The 19,506-nt window shown below is 46.3% G+C and overlaps 9 protein-coding genes and 1 non-coding gene across 10 annotated transcripts; 4 read left to right on the top strand and 6 right to left on the bottom strand.

The window, feature by feature from the left end:
• Positions 1 to 787: 787 nt before the first annotated feature.
• On the top strand, positions 788 to 1,995 carry EDB82DRAFT_481755 (glycosyl transferase family 64 domain-containing protein; the record flags this gene model as incomplete). The annotated part of the gene is made up of 2 exons (XM_025725994.1): positions 788 to 1,188; positions 1,239 to 1,995. 2 exons carry the CDS (start codon positions 788 to 790, stop codon positions 1,993 to 1,995), a joined length of 1,158 nt encoding a protein of 385 aa, XP_025594538.1.
• Positions 1,958 to 3,435, bottom strand: EDB82DRAFT_580899 (putative amidoligase enzyme-domain-containing protein). Its single transcript, XM_025725995.2, has 3 exons — positions 3,320 to 3,435; positions 2,964 to 3,251; positions 1,958 to 2,905 (listed from the first exon to the last, which is right to left on the bottom strand). The coding sequence occupies exons 1-3, from the start codon at positions 3,417 to 3,419 to the stop codon at positions 2,100 to 2,102; spliced, it is 1,194 nt and encodes a 397-aa protein (XP_025594539.1). The 5' UTR covers positions 3,420 to 3,435; the 3' UTR covers positions 1,958 to 2,099.
• A 446-nt stretch (positions 3,436 to 3,881) lies between these two features.
• EDB82DRAFT_518574 (uncharacterized protein) lies at positions 3,882 to 4,739 on the top strand. The gene has a single exon (XM_025725996.2). The coding sequence runs from the start codon at positions 4,052 to 4,054 to the stop codon at positions 4,619 to 4,621; it is 570 nt and encodes a 189-aa protein (XP_025594540.1). The 5' UTR covers positions 3,882 to 4,051; the 3' UTR covers positions 4,622 to 4,739.
• Positions 4,740 to 4,926: 187 nt separating this feature from the next.
• Positions 4,927 to 6,692, bottom strand: EDB82DRAFT_563292 (uncharacterized protein; the record flags this gene model as incomplete). Its single annotated transcript, XM_065609778.1, has 5 exons — positions 4,927 to 5,573; positions 5,632 to 5,922; positions 5,968 to 6,346; positions 6,453 to 6,537; positions 6,658 to 6,692. 5 exons carry the CDS (start codon positions 6,690 to 6,692, stop codon positions 4,927 to 4,929), a joined length of 1,437 nt encoding a protein of 478 aa, XP_065463646.1.
• Positions 6,693 to 7,899: 1,207 nt separating this feature from the next.
• Positions 7,900 to 9,315, bottom strand: EDB82DRAFT_518576 (uncharacterized protein). The gene is made up of 2 exons (XM_025726001.2): positions 8,570 to 9,315; positions 7,900 to 8,518 (listed from the first exon to the last, which is right to left on the bottom strand). Exons 1-2 carry the CDS (start codon positions 8,863 to 8,865, stop codon positions 7,966 to 7,968), a joined length of 849 nt encoding a protein of 282 aa, XP_025594543.1. The 5' UTR covers positions 8,866 to 9,315; the 3' UTR covers positions 7,900 to 7,965.
• Positions 9,316 to 9,502: 187 nt separating this feature from the next.
• EDB82DRAFT_t273 lies at positions 9,503 to 9,576 on the bottom strand. The gene has a single exon. It is a non-coding gene; the product is annotated as a tRNA-Val (tRNA).
• Positions 9,577 to 9,773: 197 nt separating this feature from the next.
• EDB82DRAFT_548928 (amino acid permease/ SLC12A domain-containing protein) lies at positions 9,774 to 11,626 on the bottom strand (the record flags this gene model as incomplete). The annotated part of the gene is made up of 6 exons (XM_065609533.1): positions 9,774 to 9,934; positions 9,985 to 10,410; positions 10,557 to 10,743; positions 10,795 to 11,037; positions 11,087 to 11,237; positions 11,292 to 11,626. 6 exons carry the CDS (start codon positions 11,624 to 11,626, stop codon positions 9,774 to 9,776), a joined length of 1,503 nt encoding a protein of 500 aa, XP_065463647.1.
• Positions 11,627 to 12,704: 1,078 nt separating this feature from the next.
• On the bottom strand, positions 12,705 to 14,481 carry EDB82DRAFT_563301 (pyridoxal phosphate-dependent transferase). Its single transcript, XM_025726003.2, has 7 exons — positions 14,323 to 14,481; positions 14,215 to 14,253; positions 14,067 to 14,156; positions 13,376 to 14,016; positions 13,228 to 13,309; positions 13,128 to 13,174; positions 12,705 to 13,075 (listed from the first exon to the last, which is right to left on the bottom strand). Exons 1-7 carry the CDS (start codon positions 14,473 to 14,475, stop codon positions 12,874 to 12,876), a joined length of 1,254 nt encoding a protein of 417 aa, XP_025594545.1. The 5' UTR covers positions 14,476 to 14,481; the 3' UTR covers positions 12,705 to 12,873.
• A 383-nt stretch (positions 14,482 to 14,864) lies between these two features.
• Positions 14,865 to 15,876, top strand: EDB82DRAFT_563304 (Pyruvate/Phosphoenolpyruvate kinase-like domain-containing protein; the record flags this gene model as incomplete). Its single annotated transcript, XM_025726004.2, has 3 exons — positions 14,865 to 14,921; positions 15,017 to 15,269; positions 15,326 to 15,876. The coding sequence occupies 3 exons, from the start codon at positions 14,865 to 14,867 to the stop codon at positions 15,871 to 15,873; spliced, it is 858 nt and encodes a 285-aa protein (XP_025594546.1).
• An 810-nt stretch (positions 15,877 to 16,686) lies between these two features.
• EDB82DRAFT_357590 (uncharacterized protein) lies at positions 16,687 to 19,071 on the top strand. Its single transcript, XM_065607553.1, has 7 exons — positions 16,687 to 16,929; positions 16,979 to 17,040; positions 17,090 to 17,575; positions 17,630 to 17,903; positions 17,954 to 18,126; positions 18,176 to 18,362; positions 18,421 to 19,071. The coding sequence occupies exons 1-7, from the start codon at positions 16,869 to 16,871 to the stop codon at positions 18,834 to 18,836; spliced, it is 1,659 nt and encodes a 552-aa protein (XP_065463648.1). The 5' UTR covers positions 16,687 to 16,868; the 3' UTR covers positions 18,837 to 19,071.
• Positions 19,072 to 19,506: the final 435 nt, after the last annotated feature.

A 19,506-nucleotide genomic window follows, 5' to 3' on the forward strand; every position in this document is an offset into this window, starting at 1 on the left:
AAGCATTTGATCTGTTATTAATTTGAACATCGGAGAAGCGACTAACAGCGTGGCATCTCTTTGCTAGTACAGGCTAGGAAAGCTTAGTTTTCAGAAACGTTTTAGCGAGTCAATCGCTTTATTTCAAGCCAATTGAAAACTACGAGCGACGGATCAGGTCACTATGGATCCAAACTATAGTCTTTCAATAGTCTGTTATAGCGCAGTTTCGAGCCAGCAAGCGTACTTGTGGCACCAGGTAGTTGGGAAGTGCACTTGTCACAATAGCCCACGCACTACAGAAATGATGTGGATAATTCAAAGCAAAACGACATAGCAAATCTGATGTGTTCAGCTGTGAGGATCCCCTGACTATATGGTGGACCTTTGAAGATGACATTTGCCCCGTTAGCTATTGATGTTGGCCCCGGATCTACTCAACTGTTTGTCGTTAGCTTGGCTAGAACGGAGGAGCTGAGATTTTATCCCACTAGAACTGTAAACGCCTTCGAAAGCGACTGTGGATCTATCTAGCGCTAGAATAAAGGGGTCGCCGCCGTGGTCTAGACGGAGTAATGGAAAAGAACAAAAACTGCCCCCCTTTTGCTTAAGCCATGGCTGCTTCGCAATTGCCGACTGACATGACAATTTAATATACAGAGGAGGCCGGCGCTACACGTCCGACTTGACAATCATATGAATCACTCCACGGACGTTTGATTCACAGCGGCCATCCAATCTCTGCCAGCAACCTCCTGCAGCCACTCAATTGTCTCAGACTGTCGTCATTTCTCTGCAGCAACACAAGATGGCTGAGACATGCAGCGACGATGGTTCGTCAAGTTCAACGTCTCGGCTAAGTAGAGAGGAAGAGATGAAACTCATGCCCATTGAGACATTCTCCGACGCCTCAGCTTATCAGATCAACCAAAATCAAAACCCCAAAAAGAAGTGGACAATTCTGGTTATTTCTACATTGAGCTTCATTCTCTTCCTCATCTTTGCTTCCGTCTATGGATCCGACCAAGGACTCCAGAAAGAAGAGGTGATCGAAGAGATAGTTGAAGAGCCCCAATTTGCTGAGATCCGCAATATCTCGACGTATCAAGAAGCAGAAAGAAGTTGCGGAAAACGGGATGAGGTCGCCAACATGACTATCTGGAACGACGCTGTCAACAGAACCAGCGACCTAATGGAGGATATGTTTACGTATGTTGCCGTTTATAACCCTTACTAGAGCGCAGGCTAACTTCGCACAGAATTGCCATTCAAACCTACAAGAGGCCTACGCAGCTGAAAAAGACTATTCAGCATCTTATCGAAAACAAAGTACCATCGCTGTACGAGATTGTCGTCGTTTGGAATGAAATAAACGTTGAACCTCCGGCGGACTTCATGAGTGAACACGGCGTTCTCGTTCGCTATCGCAGATCTGAAAAGAACAGCCTGAACCAGAAATTCCTTCCTGATCCCTACTACAGGACCCAAGGAATTCTTCTCTCTGATGATGATTGGAACTACAAGACGACGGGAGATCTTGAGTACGTCTTCCAACAATGGAGGCGCGCGGGCATGCATCGTTTGACAGGAGCTTTTGCGCGCTGTCGGGCCGTAAACAACGTCACCGAAACTCCCTTGTACAGCTTCGACTGCAAGGGTCAGGAGACTTACAGTATGATTTTGACAGGTCTGGCTTTCACACACATCTCGTACTTAGAATACTACCACTCGGAGGACGACATCATGACTACCATTCGTGATTTCGTGGACGAGAGTTTCAACTGCGAAGATATCGCCCTCAACTTCGTCACTAGTATGTTGACGTGCGAAGGGCCACTTATGGTTCTTGGAAGAAACAAGTTGGATCACCAGGCTGCTCGCACGGGCATTAGCACGAAACCTGGACATATTTTGAGAAGGAGTAAATGCTTGAAGAAGTTCGTTGATCTATTTGGGTATATGCCACTCCATGATGTGGAAGGCTATCTCAAGAGAGGTGTTTATATAAATGGGTAATTAGGAAAGTCTCATACAAATTTAATATAATTTAATAATTCAGTTGTACTCCTACCAATACAATTCAAGCTATATACAGATATAATTCAAGCACTCTATGCTTCCTAATTCCAATACGGCTCCTGTGCCATCTTGGAGAGGATTACTGTTTTACTCTTATCCTCCTGTTTCTTATTCTTCAGTTTGGCTAACTTGGCTGGTGAAAGTTTACCAAGTGGGACTGGTTGCCTAAATGCTCCATCAGGGATATTTGAGAACAGCCTCTTCAAGTAACGCGAGTCATATAAGCCTGGGACTCCATCGGGCAGCCTTGCAGCCCCAATAAACCATTTAAGACCCCCAACCGTTGCAGGGACTTTGGCTAGATTCTCACGCCTACCTCCTCGGATTGATGCCTCCACAAACGACATTGCAATCTCAATCCACATAAAGACATCGCTAGAGCTGATGCTTGCTGCACCTCTTCGAAATTCGATTGTACCATAAGGGCTGTTGAGCAGGTAGAGAAAATTCCAGCCAAACATCTTGTCATGGTCGGGATTCATCAACAGAACGAGCTCCCTCATTGACGATGCGTTTTGGATGATATCGATGCTCTCCTTCCTACTAAGATTTCTGTGGCCAAAATTTGGGTTATCGAGCCAATTACTCCTGGCGTATTCATTTGACAGTCTGTCTCTTGGCAAGATTCCCTCGAAAGCTGGCTCAAAATGAATAATGCACTGACAGACTCTCTTAAGTTCATCCAGGGTGAAACCACCTGCACGTGAAAGATGAACATGTGTGCCACAGCTTGAATTGGCGCTAATTCTGTAGTTGGTTGTAAGGAAACGCCACATAGTATCAATGTGCTCACGCCATGCTGAATTTTCGTAACTGCGAAAGATGGGTGATATATTCTCAAGACCCCCTATTGATGTATATTATAAGCAATGTTTAAATACAGTTCGGCCTCTGGGACAACTCACATGGTGCTTTATTCCTATCTGGCGTTTCGATTGTTGAGTCCGAGTCAAGAGACCACTCGGCAAATTTGACACCACGATAGGATTGGTCTATAGCATTGTGCATGGCCGGATGATCAGACTTTTGGCCTTGAGCTAAGAGGAAGGCATTATACGCCGCTGCTGCGTTGATAGAAGCTTCACGAATCGTGTGTCCGTTTAATTCCTTTCTGCGAGGTTCGAGAAGGAACTCTGTTTCGACACCGATACCAAAGCTGCCCTGAGGATATTGATGTGCCGCAGGTTGTGTTGCTATAAGTCATTGTCAGTTAGTATGATAAATAATTGCATAAACGCCAATTACAAGGTGTGTAACCTACCTTTCTTCTGTGCAACGCCACGTTGACCTAGTGGTTGTGGAGGAGGAGGAGGAGGAGGAGCTGGGGGTGGAGGAGCTGGAGATCGGTTGAAAAGGCCCATATTGGTGACACAATCTAGCAGTACTTTCAATTGGAAAATTGACTAACTTATACAATGTATATAGATGGAATCTGAATGAATACTTACAGGAGAGTTCCCAATTATATATATCTCTGTGTAATTTTCTTTCCAGTAGAAAGCGCCTACCGAAACATCATGAAGAGTACATAAGCGCTTCTGAAGTAGTTATGCTCTATAATTAGGTGATTCCAAATTAAATACTTGGATATTTCCTACTCTGATTTCCATCTGATGTGATTATCACTTCTTGTCAGTATTTATTTTTAGAATTCAGTGGAGACATATAGCCAATATCAGTCTGTGATTCGATCGGTATTTAATCCGCGCGCTTGTAACCGCTTTGATCATGAAACAAGGAGCATTCTAGGCGGTATTGAGCGGCAGTATTGATTGCTAAATGGGATGATGCAAGCCAAGAGCAATTCATTGTTCATTCATACGCACATTAATCATCACTAACACTTACCATCTTCCTCTCAATAAATGGCTCTACGCACACAAACAGAATCTCCATATATTCAGGGTAAGAATGTGGTCGGACCGGCTCCCCAAATATGCGGGATATGTGTATCAGTGGACGTCGCTAATACTTACAGTGTACTTTATGTAAAATGGCCGACGACACGCCTTGTCCACCCCCACCTGCTCCTCCATTACCACCTACAGTCCGCAGGAGCCAGTCAAGAGAATCTCCCTTTGTGTTGAAGGTCAGGAGTGCGCCAGAAGATTGGTTTTACCAGGCTCCCAACCCGCCAGTCCAAAGGGACCTCTTTGAGCCACCCACAGGGCCGTACTTTGTATACGGAACATTGATGGATCCAAAGATGTTGGCTGATGTCCTTGGACTGGAGAAAGAGCCTGAGCTGCGGTCCGCCAAAATTGAAGGCTATTCTCGCAAACTCTGGGGACAATATCCTGCTATGCAAGACGGGCCGCAAGGTGCCGAAGTTAGTGGTCGAGTCTACTGCGTGCAGTCTGTTGACAATGCAAAAAGGCTAGCTGAATACGAAACAAACAGCTACCAAACTGCGCCATGCCTCATCCAGTACACTGATGGGCAAGAGCCTGCGGAGGACTATGGTCATGTTTTTATGTTCGTTGGTAACCCTCGGGATCTTAGCGACGGGGAATTTGATTTGGAACAATGGCTTAAGCGGATGGGCCGACAGTCAGCCTCATAGATTAACTTACGAGAAAAGAGAAGCATCGATTTGTTATCCAATAATCAGGAGCGTAATATGTATCTATCTATGCTACTACGAACCAATCGTTGATACCGGACATCAAGGTAAATCGACACGGACCCAGCTACAGCGTACAACTGGATAACCCGCATTGGTAAACATGAATGGCTTGCACAGGATAAGCTGATGATATGTGACATGATATAGGAAATTGGAAGTATACTGGTGTTGAGTTTCTTCTATCCCATTATCTAAAGCTGGCCCTTCAACGACGCAGATCTCGTCTTTCAACGTGTAGTCCGCTATATATACCACTGCCCAGGGACTGGATCTTTGACTTCATGGAGTTCCGTGCCAAAACTAAAGTGCCCGACGGTATCATTTGAACTGCTTGTGTTTGCATGCTTCAATTTCCAGGAGGCCGATGTCTTGACCACGCCCCAGCGGACCGGGTTTTGTGTAACCTCGCGTAGGAAACTCTCTCCATCTAGAGTTGGACCATTCTCGAGACGAGACAGATCGGAGCATGATCCTTGTTCGATTTCTGAAATATGGCTATCCGCCAATACTAGCAATTCTTGCCTTTCGTTGGTTCCTGGTATTTCGCTCAAACAAATGGCGTTCTCTCTATCTTTTATCGCCACAAACTGGTCCTTTCGCAAATTCCTTTCTTGAACGCCACACATAATGCTGCCGTCTATGATAGGAACATGACAAGCTGCAGAAATGACCACAGAACTCGCTTCTGCAAGGGGCATCGGCGTCTTCGCCTTTCTCCGTCTCAATAGAGTTGGAAAAATGGGGAGGATAATGGAGGTTATTAGAAGAATTAATATCGTCAGAGTTGAGTATCCAACACCGATACAAGCGCCTTTACTCAGGCCTGACCCCGAAAGATCTGCATCAAGTGCCGGAGATCCTTTAGCCAGTCGGCCAAGTTCATAATAGTCTATACACGAAAGAAGTCAGGACTCGGCGCAGTAAACACCAATGTCAAAACAACTTACCTCCCTCGGCAAGAAATACATAGATAGCGTTAGAGACTAGCCTGTGCATAAATATGCTAACAACTATCAAGGTGATACTGTAACGATAGGGCAGTTGCAGCCGGTATGTTGACCGTTGCTTGCCCTTGGGCTGGGATACCTGGAGCGGCTGGTAATCTCCGCAAAATGAATTCCACTCTTTCTCCGTGCAGAGATAAGTGTAGATGTTGTTATACATGAAATAAGTGACTGAGAGAAGGAGTTGCGGCAGATTCGCCCTGAGAACGAAGTCGACGATCTTTCCTGCTGATGCTTGAGAGACAGATAAGATCCCATTGCTCATGCTCTGTAACATACTTTGTCCGACGATGGGCGTGTTTCTTTGAGCCGCGATGAACCCTCCAGCTAGCAGAATAACATTCATGGACATTACTGCATAGGTCTTGGTCCAGGTTTTCGGTTCTATAGCAGACATCCAACTTTGACGCGCTGGTGCAGCTGTCATTGCAAATTGATAACCAGCTCCCATGGCTTCCTCAATGTCTCTGTCCAATAGGCATCTATCAACTGTGAATTGGTCTGGAAACTGGATAAAAGACCCAATCGCATCGCCTAAAACAACAAGAGGCTGATCTTTTGGCAAGATGAATAAGACAACAACGCAAAGCAATCCCTTGACGGCAATCAAGACGACGACGATCAGAAGCAGTTGATTAGAAACACCAACTTTGCAGTTCTGCGGGATTGTCTTGGCAAGGAAGTACTTAAGCGTGAGATTTGTGTTTGCGATGAGAGAGAAATCCATTATGTAAGTAAGTAGACGGGACTGCGCTAGATCGTACCGATTTGGAATTGATGTCCTCCAGTCCCACAGCCATACCACAGGTCTGGCGGCATTGTCCTGCTCGCATTTGTTGAGGGCTCACACTGATCTTGCAATCAGCAGCAAACCAGAGAGAATTGGGTAAATTATCTCTTTCCCAACCAAGTGTACGATTCTCGGCCATGAGGGTAATGTTCTGGGATTCAACCACCATCAAAACTTACATCCCCAAAAGCAATACGAGGATTGCAAAAGACATAATTACTCACATCCATCTTATTCCAATCCTTCGCGTGTCTAGAGGTATATTTGATCTTCTCCGATGTGTTGCTCGATGATTTTAAGTATTCTTTTCGATTTCCTGGTGATCCATATCCGTCCGATCCATGTTCTGGAGGCCATAACGTAGCCCCCGACCCCCGGAACGGTGCCCTTCGACAAACCCTTCGGAGGCCACATTAAGGTGCCAATCAGCTCTCATATACGCCGTTGAAAAAATAGCACTATTGAAGAACAGATGAAGCGGAAACGAGCTGACGAAAAACAGAATCCAGCATATGAACTTGACTTTTGACGTCCAAAAGGCGTTTCGGAGTGACTGAACACCAATCTTAAGCGCCCGACTGGCTTTGTGTGCCCTATCAACCTCGGATCTCGTTGGAGAGCTAAGGAGCTGCATTAAGAAATTGGACGATGCGAGTACGCCTGTTGAGCAAGCGTTAAGTAGTAGATGTAGCCATGTATTAATAGTCTTGCTTGTCTCACAGTTTCCTTCAAAGAAAATGAAATGTTTGCGGAGACCTCTAGAATTTTCTGGAACCCCAAAAGACGAGAAAAGTACCAAGAATGGCGAATAGGAAGACAACAATAGTGTTGAGAATGGCGACGACTCGCCAGCCGGTACTAATTTTTCCACGGAGCATTTTTAAGATGTGGATGTAGGTGGAAAAACATACATAACCTGCGCTCAGTTTTTTCGGCTGCGTATGTATATATACAAGCAGAATCTAATAATAAATAAAAGTGGCTGGACGTTGTCTTGGCTTGTTTGCTGTTCAGGAGGTCGCAAGACTCCGAGGTAAAGCTTGGGATTGGCTGCACATACCTCAAGATCTACAACGAGCTGAAAGCCACCATCCTAAGAATAGGACTAGGCTGAGAGGATCCAGGGCCAACTGCAGCAACTGTAGTAATGGATGTATTCTATCAAAATCAGGCTGCGAATGTTGCGTAACAGTGGCGTTGATACCTGGCCCAAGAGGACCATAACCCAAAATGAGTGGTGCAACTCCACCTGTTGGAATTTCGCCTCTCGCGTAGAGCCGTAGCATACCATATCTTCTACATAGTATATAAACAAGATTGTAAAGACACATCACTGATCGGAGGCTCATCTTGACAAAGAAGCTCTATAGTTGTTCCGTTCTAGATCAGTGTCAAAGTTAGGTTTCCTCGAGGATGCACGGTTCCATAATGGTTGATATTAGTAGAATTATAGGGTATAATATTAATTTTTCCCGGCACTACGTCTCTCATTTGTACACAACACGACTCACACTTTCCGATGGTAGCTCCGCTGGGGTCATAGTTTCGTGACCATCAAGCTCCCATGGGTGCTGTTGCACGTGCACCTGAGGTTCCTTAGCCTCCATTTCCCCAACCGCAGCGGCTGCATGTGCCTGCTTAGCCCTCCTCGCCCGAAGCACAAACCAGCCTAATACAGCAAGTCCAGCAAGAGCTGCAACTCCAACGCCAGCTCCAATTCCTGCCTTAGCTCCAGTGCTCAATCCCCCATTACCCGACGAAGAATCACTCGATGAAGTGGCTGTTGAAGAAGAAATCGTTTCAGTTGCGCTGCCGGTTGAAGAGGTCGTGGTCCCAGCCGTGGTGGACGCAAAATCGGAGGAACGCCATCGGATGGGAATACCAATAGCATTGGCAGCAGCTCCGTTGACTGTGGTCCTTTCCCAGTCTCCTCCGACAACTGAGTCAGAAACTATCACTTCAACCGTCCTTGGTATCACGATTGTGCAAAGATCAGTGCTGTACCATGGCCAACCCGTCTCTTTTTGACAACTAAATGAACTGGATCACAGTCAGCATGACCGATCATGTGAACAGCCCTTGGCTTCGTACCTTGGACAACACGTCGCTCTCGTCTCGCCCCCGACTGTTGAACTACACGCCACCTCGAATCCACTGGGACATATACCGGGTGAGTAGTAAAAGGTTGAACTGAGTTCTAAGCTGCTTGGAAAGCAGTCGGCGTCACTTGATGAGGGACCCAATTGCATATAGGTGCAAACACTGGGCGCACCGGTGCCGCCTGACAGACATGTAAGTTCATCGCCTGTATATCTATACTTGTAATACTGGAAGCATGCTTTGGCGGGCGTGAAGGTTGTTGTAAGGTCAGGAACCTGTGTTGTCATGTTGCTGACAGTGATAATTATTAACGGGCAAATGCGTGATCGGCTCGAGTGAGAATGACAAAGGGAGAAATAATTAGCTGACGCGACCTTTGCAACAAAAATGAAATGACACCTGATCCTTCGAGCCAACAAGGCTTTGCTGAACAGGGGTGATTATTGGGCAAACCAGGTAGGTAACCGCCGAGCTTACTTCAATCAACAGAAGCAATTCCTCCAGGAGTTTGCCTTGCCATAGTGGGCATTGCAGTTCAGCAGAGATCCTACTAACATAACCACTTACCAGCCTGGGCATAGGAGAGAGTTTGTTCCAATCAAGCCCAACGCAAGAGTTATCTATGTTCTAGTATTAGTTTCTTCCAGTAAGTATTACAAAGTGTATTTGTCTCGAGATCCAGGTGTTCAATGCGGGTTGTGTGTGTGCGGGGTTGGCGAGGTTGGCTGGCTTAATCGGGATAGCACCGCGTAATTCAAGCCAATAATGATGTGAGGTAAGAGGCAAAGCAAGGGAGTGAAACGGCCACAGCATTCCAGGATCAAAAGCATCTGTGCCCTAGTCCTAGATTGAATCAGTCCAACAAACTCGCTCTGTTATACACTATATCCACTGATCCGTAGCAGCAAAAACAAACAAAAAATGAGGTTCTGCCCGGGCTCGAACCGGGGACCTTCTCGGTGTTAACGAGATGTCATAACCAACTAGACCACAGTACCTGAACTGTTTGATGCTTTGTCAGGCTTTGATAATATCTATATTCGGCTTACACAACGTTTAAGCCGTCAATGAGATTTAGGCACACGACATCTACCCTAAAAATCCCGTTTTCTAAAGGACGTTACGGTTGGGCTTCAAACTGTTCAAGTGAATCATGCTGAAATATACTATTTAATTGCCATGCAAACCACTCATCTCACTCACGTCTACCAGTGAAAAGATCTATATCTGTTACTCGCCAGAAAGTTGTCTTATGTCTAATTTTCCACCAGCAAACATTAACGACAAAGATCAATGTGCCAAGGTACTTGAGCACGAACGTCTCTGGTTTAAAGTATGGAATAAAAGCGTCATAACCTAGAAGCAGTTGTCAGTTTCGATATCGCAAGCTTGATGGATCTACTTACCATTGAAAATGATGACCAAAAGTGAAACGGTCAGGGAGAAGTATGAGCCGTAAGGCTGGAGAAACCCAACGTATGGCAATTCGGTGATCGCAATTCCTTGGGCCTTCAAAGCCTGGCGGAATCGGATGTGGGTGATTAGAACAGCGACCCAATTGAGCACGGCAAACACCGTCACGAGACTAACAAAATAGCCAAACACTGCTGATGAAGATTTGCTGGCGTTCAAGTATCCCATGGCGATGAACACGGAAGCAAAGCCAACTGTATATATGGGATTTCCATTTTCGCGAACCTTGGCAAACAAGCGAGGTGCCTGGCCATCTTTAGCAAGGCCGTAGAGTGACCTGGATGCGCAATAGATATCTGCAAGCATTAGTAAGGAATTCCCACCAGGGCCATCGCGGTTGTGTACCTGAGCTTGCAGCACTGAGTGTGAACACCAATAGACAGCCGTTGATGACATCCGCGAAAACATGGACTCCAGCGAGGCTGACCGAAACGACGAAGGGAGATGCAGCTAAAGCATTATGTTAGCATCGCCTCGGTATGGAATGACATGCAAGGTTCCTCACCGCCACTGGTAGCCTGTTTTGTGGCCCCAATAAGCTGTTCGTTATCATACGGAACAGCCATTCCAAGCACCAAGACACCAATAATATAGAAACAGGCAATTCTCCAGAACGTTTGCTTTACAGCTCGCGGCACGTTCTTGCGTGGGTTCGGAGTCTCGCCAAAGGTCATACCGACAACCTCGGTGCCCTGATAATGAGTTAGTAATTATGGACACTGAGTTGAAGTATCAGTGCATACAGTAAATCCGAAACAGGCCTGGCAGCAGCAAGCCCAGAATCCAAGAAATCTTCCCAATGAGCCTTCGAGTAGATATTCCGCAAATGCTCCAGGGTCCCGCCAGTATCGGAAACCGGATCGATCGTGGTTTGGTCCACCGCCCAACGCAACAACGAGGGTGCTAAGGATCAAAACAGTCATGATAAGAACCTTAGCGCAACCGAGCCAGAATTCTGTTTCGCCAAAGCTGTTTACGTGCAAGACCTAAAGGATTGTCAGCTCTGTTGATTGTGTGCAAGTTAGCAAGACTCACATTTATGGTCACGATGACAACTCCGAAAACCGTAATCCAGATGGTCACATTGAGGTCTGGTCTCCAGAATTGCAGGACAAGACCAGCAGCTGTAAGGTTTGTCGGTGTAGCCACGATGTACTTGAGAACGTAGTTCCAACCTGTCGCGAATCTAAGGTCGAAGTTAACGGAGGCATGAATTATGCTTATGGTCAGCATAACTTACCCAAAGGCAGGGTCGACCATGCGAGTTGCATAACCTCCGAAACCTTTGTTCATGGGTAGGAACGTTGCCATCTCACCAATGGCTGTCATGACGAAGAAAACTGTACATCCAACCAGGATATACGCAATCAAGAGACTACCAGGCCCCCCCCTCGATAATGCACCGCCAGTTCCGATCACTAGCCCGGTTCCAATGGCGCAAGCTATGGAGAACATGAAGACATGGCGCGGCTTGAAGTCTCGTCGAAGGTCATTGACATGATCTATCTCCCCAGGCGTATTAGAGCCGACTCGGCCGATGTCTTCGGTCTTTTCTTCCTGGTGTAGCTCTACCATAGTGACTGTCCAAAGGAAAATGAAATGAAACGAGTTGGAAGTATTGATAGAGTGCCTTGAGCACTTATGACTTTGGTGACAGATCTTGCTTTTTATCAGTTTAACTCGTCTACGTCAATGGTCACGCTAAGGGGAACTGCTAGCCAATGCTTATCCTGCTAGACTCGGTTCCCCAGACCGAGATACCAAGATTAATCTTTGTCCCATAGTTCTAGACTACTTTGTCTTATCGTTACATTTGAGAGACATTTGACATCTGCAAGAACTCCGATAGCGAGTTTCTAGCCAAACTCTTACTGGCCAATCCATAGTAAAAGAAGTCGAATACCGTACATTTCCATGAAATTGAATAACGACGGCGTCTTGATACAGCGGGGTATAGATAGGTAAGGTGAGGTAGCTATCTGACAATTTCCCAGTGGCTTAGCCCTTTATTGTTAAGCCTAGTTGGTAAACGGAAGTGATTAGCACGGCATGATATGGAGGCGTGCTTAGGTTTGACGCTACGATCGTGCAATTTCGTGGAAATGTACGGTATCTCTACAAATTTAATCTTGGGGACTCAAAACAAACTCCACTTATTAAAGACGATTACCCCATTACCCCATTCTCACTATCTTTTTACCGCTATGATAACCCGTTGCTTATCTGGCCCCACATGCCGAGATGATCTTTCTGCTTCCTCGGTGTGGCTGCCCGAGACACTATCACTTGGCAGTCTTATCCTCGGTAACTCAAACATTGGCAGCGAGTGATTACCTACAACGGTCATGATCGGCCTCTAGATGGGCCTCCGAGAGAATGTTCAACACGTGGCAGAACAGAAAGAGTATTCGGCTCTGCCTGTGCGTGCAACAATCTCGGGCACCAGTTGTTGTAGCTTTCAACCAGTTACCAAGCTCCTTACTTCTGTTGGCTCCCTCGGTTGCATGAATGTTCCTACTCTAGCTTTATATTCTATCGGCTCCTTACAATAACATGCCTATCTATGTGTGTCGTTGATCTCAAGGCTGGTGTTTTCGTGTCGAGTAGGTATTGCATGACATTGTATCCTGAAGCCACCCAAGTCCCAAGTTCTGCGCATTTCATCACACGTCTATTTACTCCATTTTTGGTGTATGCACATGCATATCAGTTGTAATGAATTGAATCCCAATTCTCAATTTATAGAGTCCATTGTAGCTATACTAACAGCTGACCAACAACATGTGACCCTTTCAATCGAACAAGCATTTTACCAGTTTGAATCACAATTTGTGCGCTTCAAGACTTCCCCTGGACCGCACTTCCTTATCGAATCTCAATCTTACAACATGATCTAAAGCCTTAGCCACCTTTACGATATTGCTTTGATTCAGTCCCGAAATATTAGTTCGACCGTTCGGTGGGAGGTAGATGTGGTGATCGTCGATGAGAGACTGACACTGTTGAGGCGTAAGATTGAGGTAGCTGTATGTAGTGATTAGAACTTGTAACACTTTCAATACGAGGTGGGTCTTACGAGAATAGTCCAGTTTCCATCAGTATGTGCTCCCAATTCCCTGGTGTCTACAAGGAGTTAGTAAACGATAGTGACAAACAGTATCGAAGCCTTCACCTACCTTGAAAACCTCCACCAAGTTGTAGTGAAGTTGCTTCCGTAAATTCTTCAGTCTCTGTTGCATATGGGAGAGCTCCTTAAACCTATAAAAGCGCGAGATTGTTATTCCATGTTTAAACAACTCGCGTTCTGGCAAGCGTGTGACTCACCAATCGCCAGTAAGATGATCCGATTCAAGAACAATACTGACCAACCGACTGCCGTAGGCAGGTGAGGACGAGAATTCCCATCGGATCAAACAGCGTAGTCGGTCATGGACATTCGCTGCTGTTTCTCCGCTGGGGCACACAGCGTGAAGTACACCACAGCGTTCCCCGTACAAAGCAAAGTTTTTTGAGAAGGATTGGCAAACAAACATCTCAAATTCAAGGTCAGCAAACAAGCGGATTGGATAGGCATCTTCAACGATGCCATTGCCCAGACCCTGGTAAGCAATGTCAAAAAATGCAAAGTGATTATGTTGTTTCATGACCAGGGCAAGCTCTTGCCATTGTTCTTTCGCCAGATCGGCGCCTGTAGGGTTATGGCAACAAGCTTGTAGAATGAACACGCTCCGCGATGGGGCTGAGTGAGCTGCCGATAAGATAGAGGCGAAATCTATGCAACGCGTTTTAGGGTCGAGGTAGGAATATTCGATGACTTCCATTCCAACCAGTTCAAAGATGGGCTTGTAGTTCCCCCAAGTTGGGGTACCAACGTAAACCTGCGGGCGAGGTGAGACAGATTGACTCAGCGCCAAAGCAGCGATGTGGTTTGCGCCTGTGCCGGAGATGGTTTGCACTGATGCGACCTGATTGGCATGAGCAAAGTGTGGTTGCTAGTTATTTAGTCGAAGCTTACATGCCCAGATTTCAATCTTTGACATTCTTTTCCAAACAAGAGATTCGCAGCGTGGTTTAAGAATTGTCCATTGCCTGTCGTGATTTCATACTGGGTTATCGGTTTTTAAATAATTGGTCAACGTATCAGGCATTTCACAAAAACTCACATCGTGGCCGGGATTATTCTCAGCTAATACGAGCTTGGCCTGAAGTTCGCCAGACAAGTTAGCGCTTGTTGTCCCGTGTTACCCAAGCCTGTTTTCCCTGGGACATACCTGTGCAACAGCTTCGAGCTCACTGTAGTGGCCACTTTCGTTTCGATAGATACCAACACCAAGATCAGCTTTCTCCGGTGATGAGTCTTGATCTGCCACATTCTTGAGAAAGAACATGGGGTCGGGAGGACCCTGTTGGAATGATTCAAACATCTTGGATCAATTGGCAATTGTGTACGATGAACAAACGGGATTAAGATTGATGATGAACGAACATGGAGTTATTTCGATTCCTTCAGGAAAAGAGCACTTCAATTAAAATGTTTTGGCCAAAACTAAACATAAGCTGCGGGCGCAGAGGCCGAGTTATGCTGTAGGGGTACTGGTACTTCCAAAATGATAGTTCGGGGGGACATACCGAGCAGTAAATTGACATCTTCAACTCGGCTCGGTGGAGGCCACCGAGCTTGGCTTCAACAAGAGTAGCTGTAACCTGAATAAATCCCGCGACGCTTACCACTTATACAAGTACATCCTGTATATGAATATCTTTAAGTTCAACTTAACTTTCTCAAAAGAACAATTATCAGTGCCCACTCAAAATGTTTGCCTGCCCGAATAATCTCATTGCGAAATTTACCGCTGGACAGCTATGCAAGGTAAGCTCAAGCCGCGTTCTCCTGTAGGACGAGGTTCATTAGCGTCGCCCTACATCTCAACATTCAAGTCACTGACTTAACCTTCGACATTATAGGCTCTTGGAGTACGGCTTGTCACAAATCCTCAAGTTGTTCAACTAGCTAGAAATGCTCGTTTTGATAGTCTCTTCATCGACTTGGAACATTCCACGCTCTCACTCAGCGATGCGAGCAATTTATGCATCACAGGCCTGAACACGGGCATTACACCATTCGTCCGAGTACCACATCAATGTGGGAATGGCTTTGTCCAGAAAGTTCTCGACGGAGGCGCCATGGGTGTGATCTTTCCCCATGTAACAAATGCTAGTACGTTGAAATAATTCTACCCGAATTCATTATTTGCTAATCCCATGTTTCTTCAGAGGAAGCAAAGGACGCGGTATCAATCTCTAAATACCCGCCTAAAGGGTGCCGATCTATGACGGGGCAGTTACCTCTCCTATCTCTCAAAACGTTCCCCCAAACCGAAGTGATCCGCGATACCAATGCTTCAGGTTCAACCGTATTTGTTATGATCGAAAACGCAACTGCAGTTGACAACGTGGACGAGATTGCTGCTGTCGAAGGTGTCGACGTGGTTCTTGTCGGATCCAATGATTTAGCCATAGAGTTAGGTATTCCTGGAGAGTTTCGCCACGATACATTTCGTCATGTTCTCACTCTCATAAGTGAAGCGTGCAAGAAACATGGGAAAGTCATGGGCCTCGCAGGTATCTACGATCAACCAGACATCCATGACTGGGCCATTCAGACGCTAGGTGTACGATTTTTGTTATGCCAGCAGGATTCGGGTTTGATCGCAGGTGGTGCTGCGAAATGCTTGGCCGGTGTCGAGGCTGTTGAGAATACTTCCTCATCAGCGCCTGAAAACAAGACAAATGGATTCAATGGAGGAATCGGAAGGAAATAGACGCAGCATCTTATAGTATCGGGGTAGTGGACACATAGCAATGAGGCTTTTGAGCTTTACGGTATAAAAATAAATGAACCAAGAGTAGAGCCTAAGTTGCATAAACTGCCTTACTAAGATTTATCTCCTATTCCTCCAGCGGCGTTCGTTTCTGGTACTAGCAGCAAGTCCATGAATAAACCGTGTCCGGATGACGTTTCTTGGATACCACCCCGTACAGGTTCCCCGAGACCGGTAACAGCTCGCTGGTTCTGCGGGGTTTGAGTATAGCTAAGCCTATTAGGGTAAGTGTAAATGGATACTCTCCATAGTCCTGGTGTAGTGGTGGAAGTTTATCTCTTTTCCTCCATATTAAATTTTGCACAGAAGCAGACAGTATTCAACGTTACCAGATACTTGACCCACGGCTGTTTTATTCGATACATTACATTCTACGCGCCACTCACCGCTTTGCAGATGCGTTCCAGAGCCGGCGATAGCGCCTCACACAAACAGTCAAGGCGGTCCAATGTCGCGTTAGTAGTCCCCCTTACATCCTTGACAAGTCAGACGATTGTACGATGGTGGCTGCCAGTATCAGAGAAAATTAATATTTGGCCTATGGTTAAAGCTGTCTGCAATGTCGTGAGCGCAAAGTCCGTTGCTCAGGTACCTGTCCTTGCATCAATTGCATTCGCCGTTCGACCGAATGTGTTTTCGATCAAGATGACCGCAAGGTGTTAGTATCTGAGAAGTGAGTCCCATTACAAGCAAAAAACCTTGGTTCTCCATCCGTTGAACTATCTTGTAGCCTTCTTAACGAGTTGAAACGAAAAGCGGAGGAATTGGACGAAATGCAAGGGCCAGCCAAGAAGACTCCAAGGCCATCAGGTAACTCAGGCAAACAGTTTTCAAATTTCAACTCGATACTTTGAACCCCGGGCTTACTACTTTGTTCAGATGCGCAGGTCGTAGAACCTGAGTCGGATTTAACTGCTGACGATGCACTGCCTCAAATGACAAACCCTCTAGTGACACCCTCGTCCAAATTCGTGGTTGACATACAAGGGAGAAAACGCAAGCTCATTCCAAGAAACCACTTAACTCTGAGAACTAATCAACGTAGGCTTTCTTGGACCTTCATCTACTTGGGCATATAGTCGCCATGTCATGGTCATGATTCGACAGGTTAGTTCCGTTTCTAGCATATCACCTTGACGGAAGCTGAGATGTACAGTATGTTGACCAAGAAACATCACCCGAGGTTCCACTCAACATCGATGGAGTTGCATTCAACATAGAGCTTCCCCGCATGAGACAAGCTGGAGCCTCGATCAATATCGAGAGCCTCCCTTCATTAGACTACGCGATTTACCTCACAAACACCGTCAAGTTCCACATTGCTCAAACCTACCATATTTTCGACGAAGGTCATTTCATGCGAGGTCTTTTATCAATGTACAACGACGGCCCGCCTCCATTGAACTCAGAAAATCGGATGTGGTATATCCAGTACTTCCTTATCATGGCAATGGGCAAGGGGCTTCTTACTCGTGGTATGTCAAAGGCCGGATCGCCTGGTAGCGAGTACTTTTTGCGAGCAATGGAGCTTTTTCCCGATGCTAGCGGACTGTATGAAGATCCAATACTGTCTATTGAGGTATGCTGCGGACTTGCTCTTTATCTTCAGGCTGTGGACCATCGCAATAGTGCTTATGTATATGTGAGCATCTCCCTTCTCACACTGTTCAGCCTCATCATTGACTTCGAATTCTAGCTTGGCCTGGGATTGAGGATAGCTCTCAGTCAAGGTCTTCACCGTGACATAGTCGGTGAATTCCCAGATGATATTGAGGTCGAGCGATATCGGAATGCTTGGTGGACGTTATACATTCTTGACCGCAAATTCTCATCCTTGATGGGTGCTCCTAGCTCTGTTCACGATAGCGACATCTCTGTTCCGGTACCCGGGCAGCTTTCGGGATCAAGAAAGTCGAATGCCCTCGATATGCATATCAAACTGTCGAGGCTTATCGCAAAGGTTCTCAACAGTTCGTGGCCTACCTACCAATGTCAGAATGATGAGCTAATAGAGATTCAGCGGTGTATGGGATTGATGGAAGATTAGATGACTCGTTCCCGAAGAACACTCTAACAATTCTGAAAGAGCTCGCAGCCTTGGCCTCTGAGTGGAACTCATACCCAGACTTGAAACTGGATGGCCAAGGTCCAGTGTCAAGAGTGTCAGCAACGCTAAATCTTTGTTACCACCAGGTGCGTCTCACAGGAATTCTTGGAGCGGGCGACTGACATCACTATGCAGTGCATCGTATTAACAACGAGGCCCGTTCTTATGTGTCTCCTCCGAGATAAGCTAGAGCTGGACAGAAGAGAGAACAGATCGACTTTTGAAATTGCCGAGCCTATCAAAGCTTTGTTGAAAGCTTGCTACGACTCAGCGCACAAATCTCTCCGCATCCTGGACACGTTACAATCCCAGGATCTCCTCGGTAGGTCGGCGTCACCGCATATAAAGTATCGGAATTTATTTAGGCTAACCTTTCTAAGAACTGTTTCTACCATTCGACTTGGATCACGCCTTCTCAGCCGGATTTGTTCTTGCTCTCATTTCTGCTCTGCAGCCATTCCCAGACGCTTTATGCGAGCCATACTTCGAGGCGACAGTAAACATTCTCGACACATTGATTGCTGGTGGTAATCTCCCCGCACGATTCCGACGTCAAGAGATCGAACGTTTGCACGATATGCTACGTTTGGTAAACCAGCGAGAGACTATAGCGCATCCTCATGAGGACCAGACAGCGGCTATTGCTGCACATGAAGGAGAGCAGGGAATCTCGCCAAGCCAACTACTCAATATAACCAACATGCTAGACTGTTGTCCGCCCTTGAACTTGGATCTTGATGCCGTCAATAGCTGGCTGTGGGAGTCTGCTAGTTTTGGAGATGTGCCCTCAATGTAGGTAGATTTTGAAGACCTCGTCCTCACGGCATCAGAACAAGGCTGCTGGAAGCAAACACAAGGAACGAAGTTAGTAACAATCTTACGATATTTATTTCTATACCCTAAGACTTAGGATATCGACTGTTGTGCTTGCAACTCTGGACCGTTCCAGCAATGGTGACACGTGACACCACGTCCAACGACAATACGATCATCTAAGCAAGAGACACTCCTCAACTTTCCAGTTGTTGCTCTTGCTGGGTCGCTGGCCCACCTTGACTGGATTTGGGGCTACGACATCGTACCTACCACGATGTGTCAGGTCACCCATTCCTAGATTGTTGCGTGAACGGCAGGTGCTGTGAGTTCATCAACCTTCGTCCTCGCAGTCGATGAATCTAAGCTCTTCAACTTCGTCAACTTTTGCCATCAGTCTTCCCAAGTACATCGACACATCTACACATCATTGTTCCGCAAAGCATTCACGCGATGGTTTGTTGCAACGTTCAGATTCATCCAAGACGTCGTGAAAATACCAATCATCACCAGGATCCATTTCAACAAGCCGGCAACAACCCCGCGGGCTCTCGCAATAGTACCCCAACTCGAAATTCCGCCATGCCTCATCCACCCGGCCGTCGCCCTCTACCAGACGAGCCCACACCTCAGCAACCCAGCAACAACCAAGA

The sequence above is a fragment of the Fusarium venenatum genome (assembly GCF_020744135.1).
Source record: "Fusarium venenatum strain MPI-CAGE-CH-0201 chromosome Unknown EDB82scaffold_4, whole genome shotgun sequence".
In the NCBI taxonomy this organism is placed as follows: domain Eukaryota; kingdom Fungi; phylum Ascomycota; class Sordariomycetes; order Hypocreales; family Nectriaceae; genus Fusarium; species Fusarium venenatum.

Bases quoted from the DNA above. Each gene is read 5' to 3' on its own strand.
- EDB82DRAFT_518576 (XM_025726001.2), bottom strand. From the start codon at position 8,865: ATGACAACACAGGTTCCTGACCTTACAACAACCTTCACGCCCGCCAAA. The intron at 8,519-8,569 runs GTACGAAGCCAA...ACTGTGATCCAG, and splicing joins AGAGCGACGTGTTGTCCAAG to TTCATTTAGTTGTCAAAAAG.
- EDB82DRAFT_357590 (XM_065607553.1), top strand. From the start codon at position 16,869: ATGACAAACCCTCTAGTGACACCCTCGTCCAAATTCGTGGTTGACATA. The intron at 16,930-16,978 runs GCAAGCTCATTC...TAATCAACGTAG, and splicing joins TGACATACAAGGGAGAAAAC to GCTTTCTTGGACCTTCATCT. The intron at 18,127-18,175 runs GTGCGTCTCACA...ATCACTATGCAG, and splicing joins TAAATCTTTGTTACCACCAG to TGCATCGTATTAACAACGAG.
- EDB82DRAFT_580899 (XM_025725995.2), bottom strand. From the start codon at position 3,419: ATGGGCCTTTTCAACCGATCTCCAGCTCCTCCACCCCCAGCTCCTCCT. The intron at 3,252-3,319 runs GTAGGTTACACA...AATGACTTATAG, and splicing joins TGGCGTTGCACAGAAGAAAG to CAACACAACCTGCGGCACAT. The intron at 2,906-2,963 runs GTGAGTTGTCCC...ATACATCAATAG, and splicing joins AGATAGGAATAAAGCACCAT to GGGGTCTTGAGAATATATCA.
- EDB82DRAFT_518574 (XM_025725996.2), top strand. From the start codon at position 4,052: ATGGCCGACGACACGCCTTGTCCACCCCCACCTGCTCCTCCATTACCA.
- EDB82DRAFT_563301 (XM_025726003.2), bottom strand. From the start codon at position 14,475: ATGTTTGAATCATTCCAACAGGGTCCTCCCGACCCCATGTTCTTTCTC. The intron at 14,254-14,322 runs GTATGTCCCAGG...GGCGAACTTCAG, and splicing joins AGCTCGAAGCTGTTGCACAG to GCCAAGCTCGTATTAGCTGA. The intron at 14,157-14,214 runs GTGAGTTTTTGT...CCGATAACCCAG, and splicing joins AGAATAATCCCGGCCACGAT to TATGAAATCACGACAGGCAA.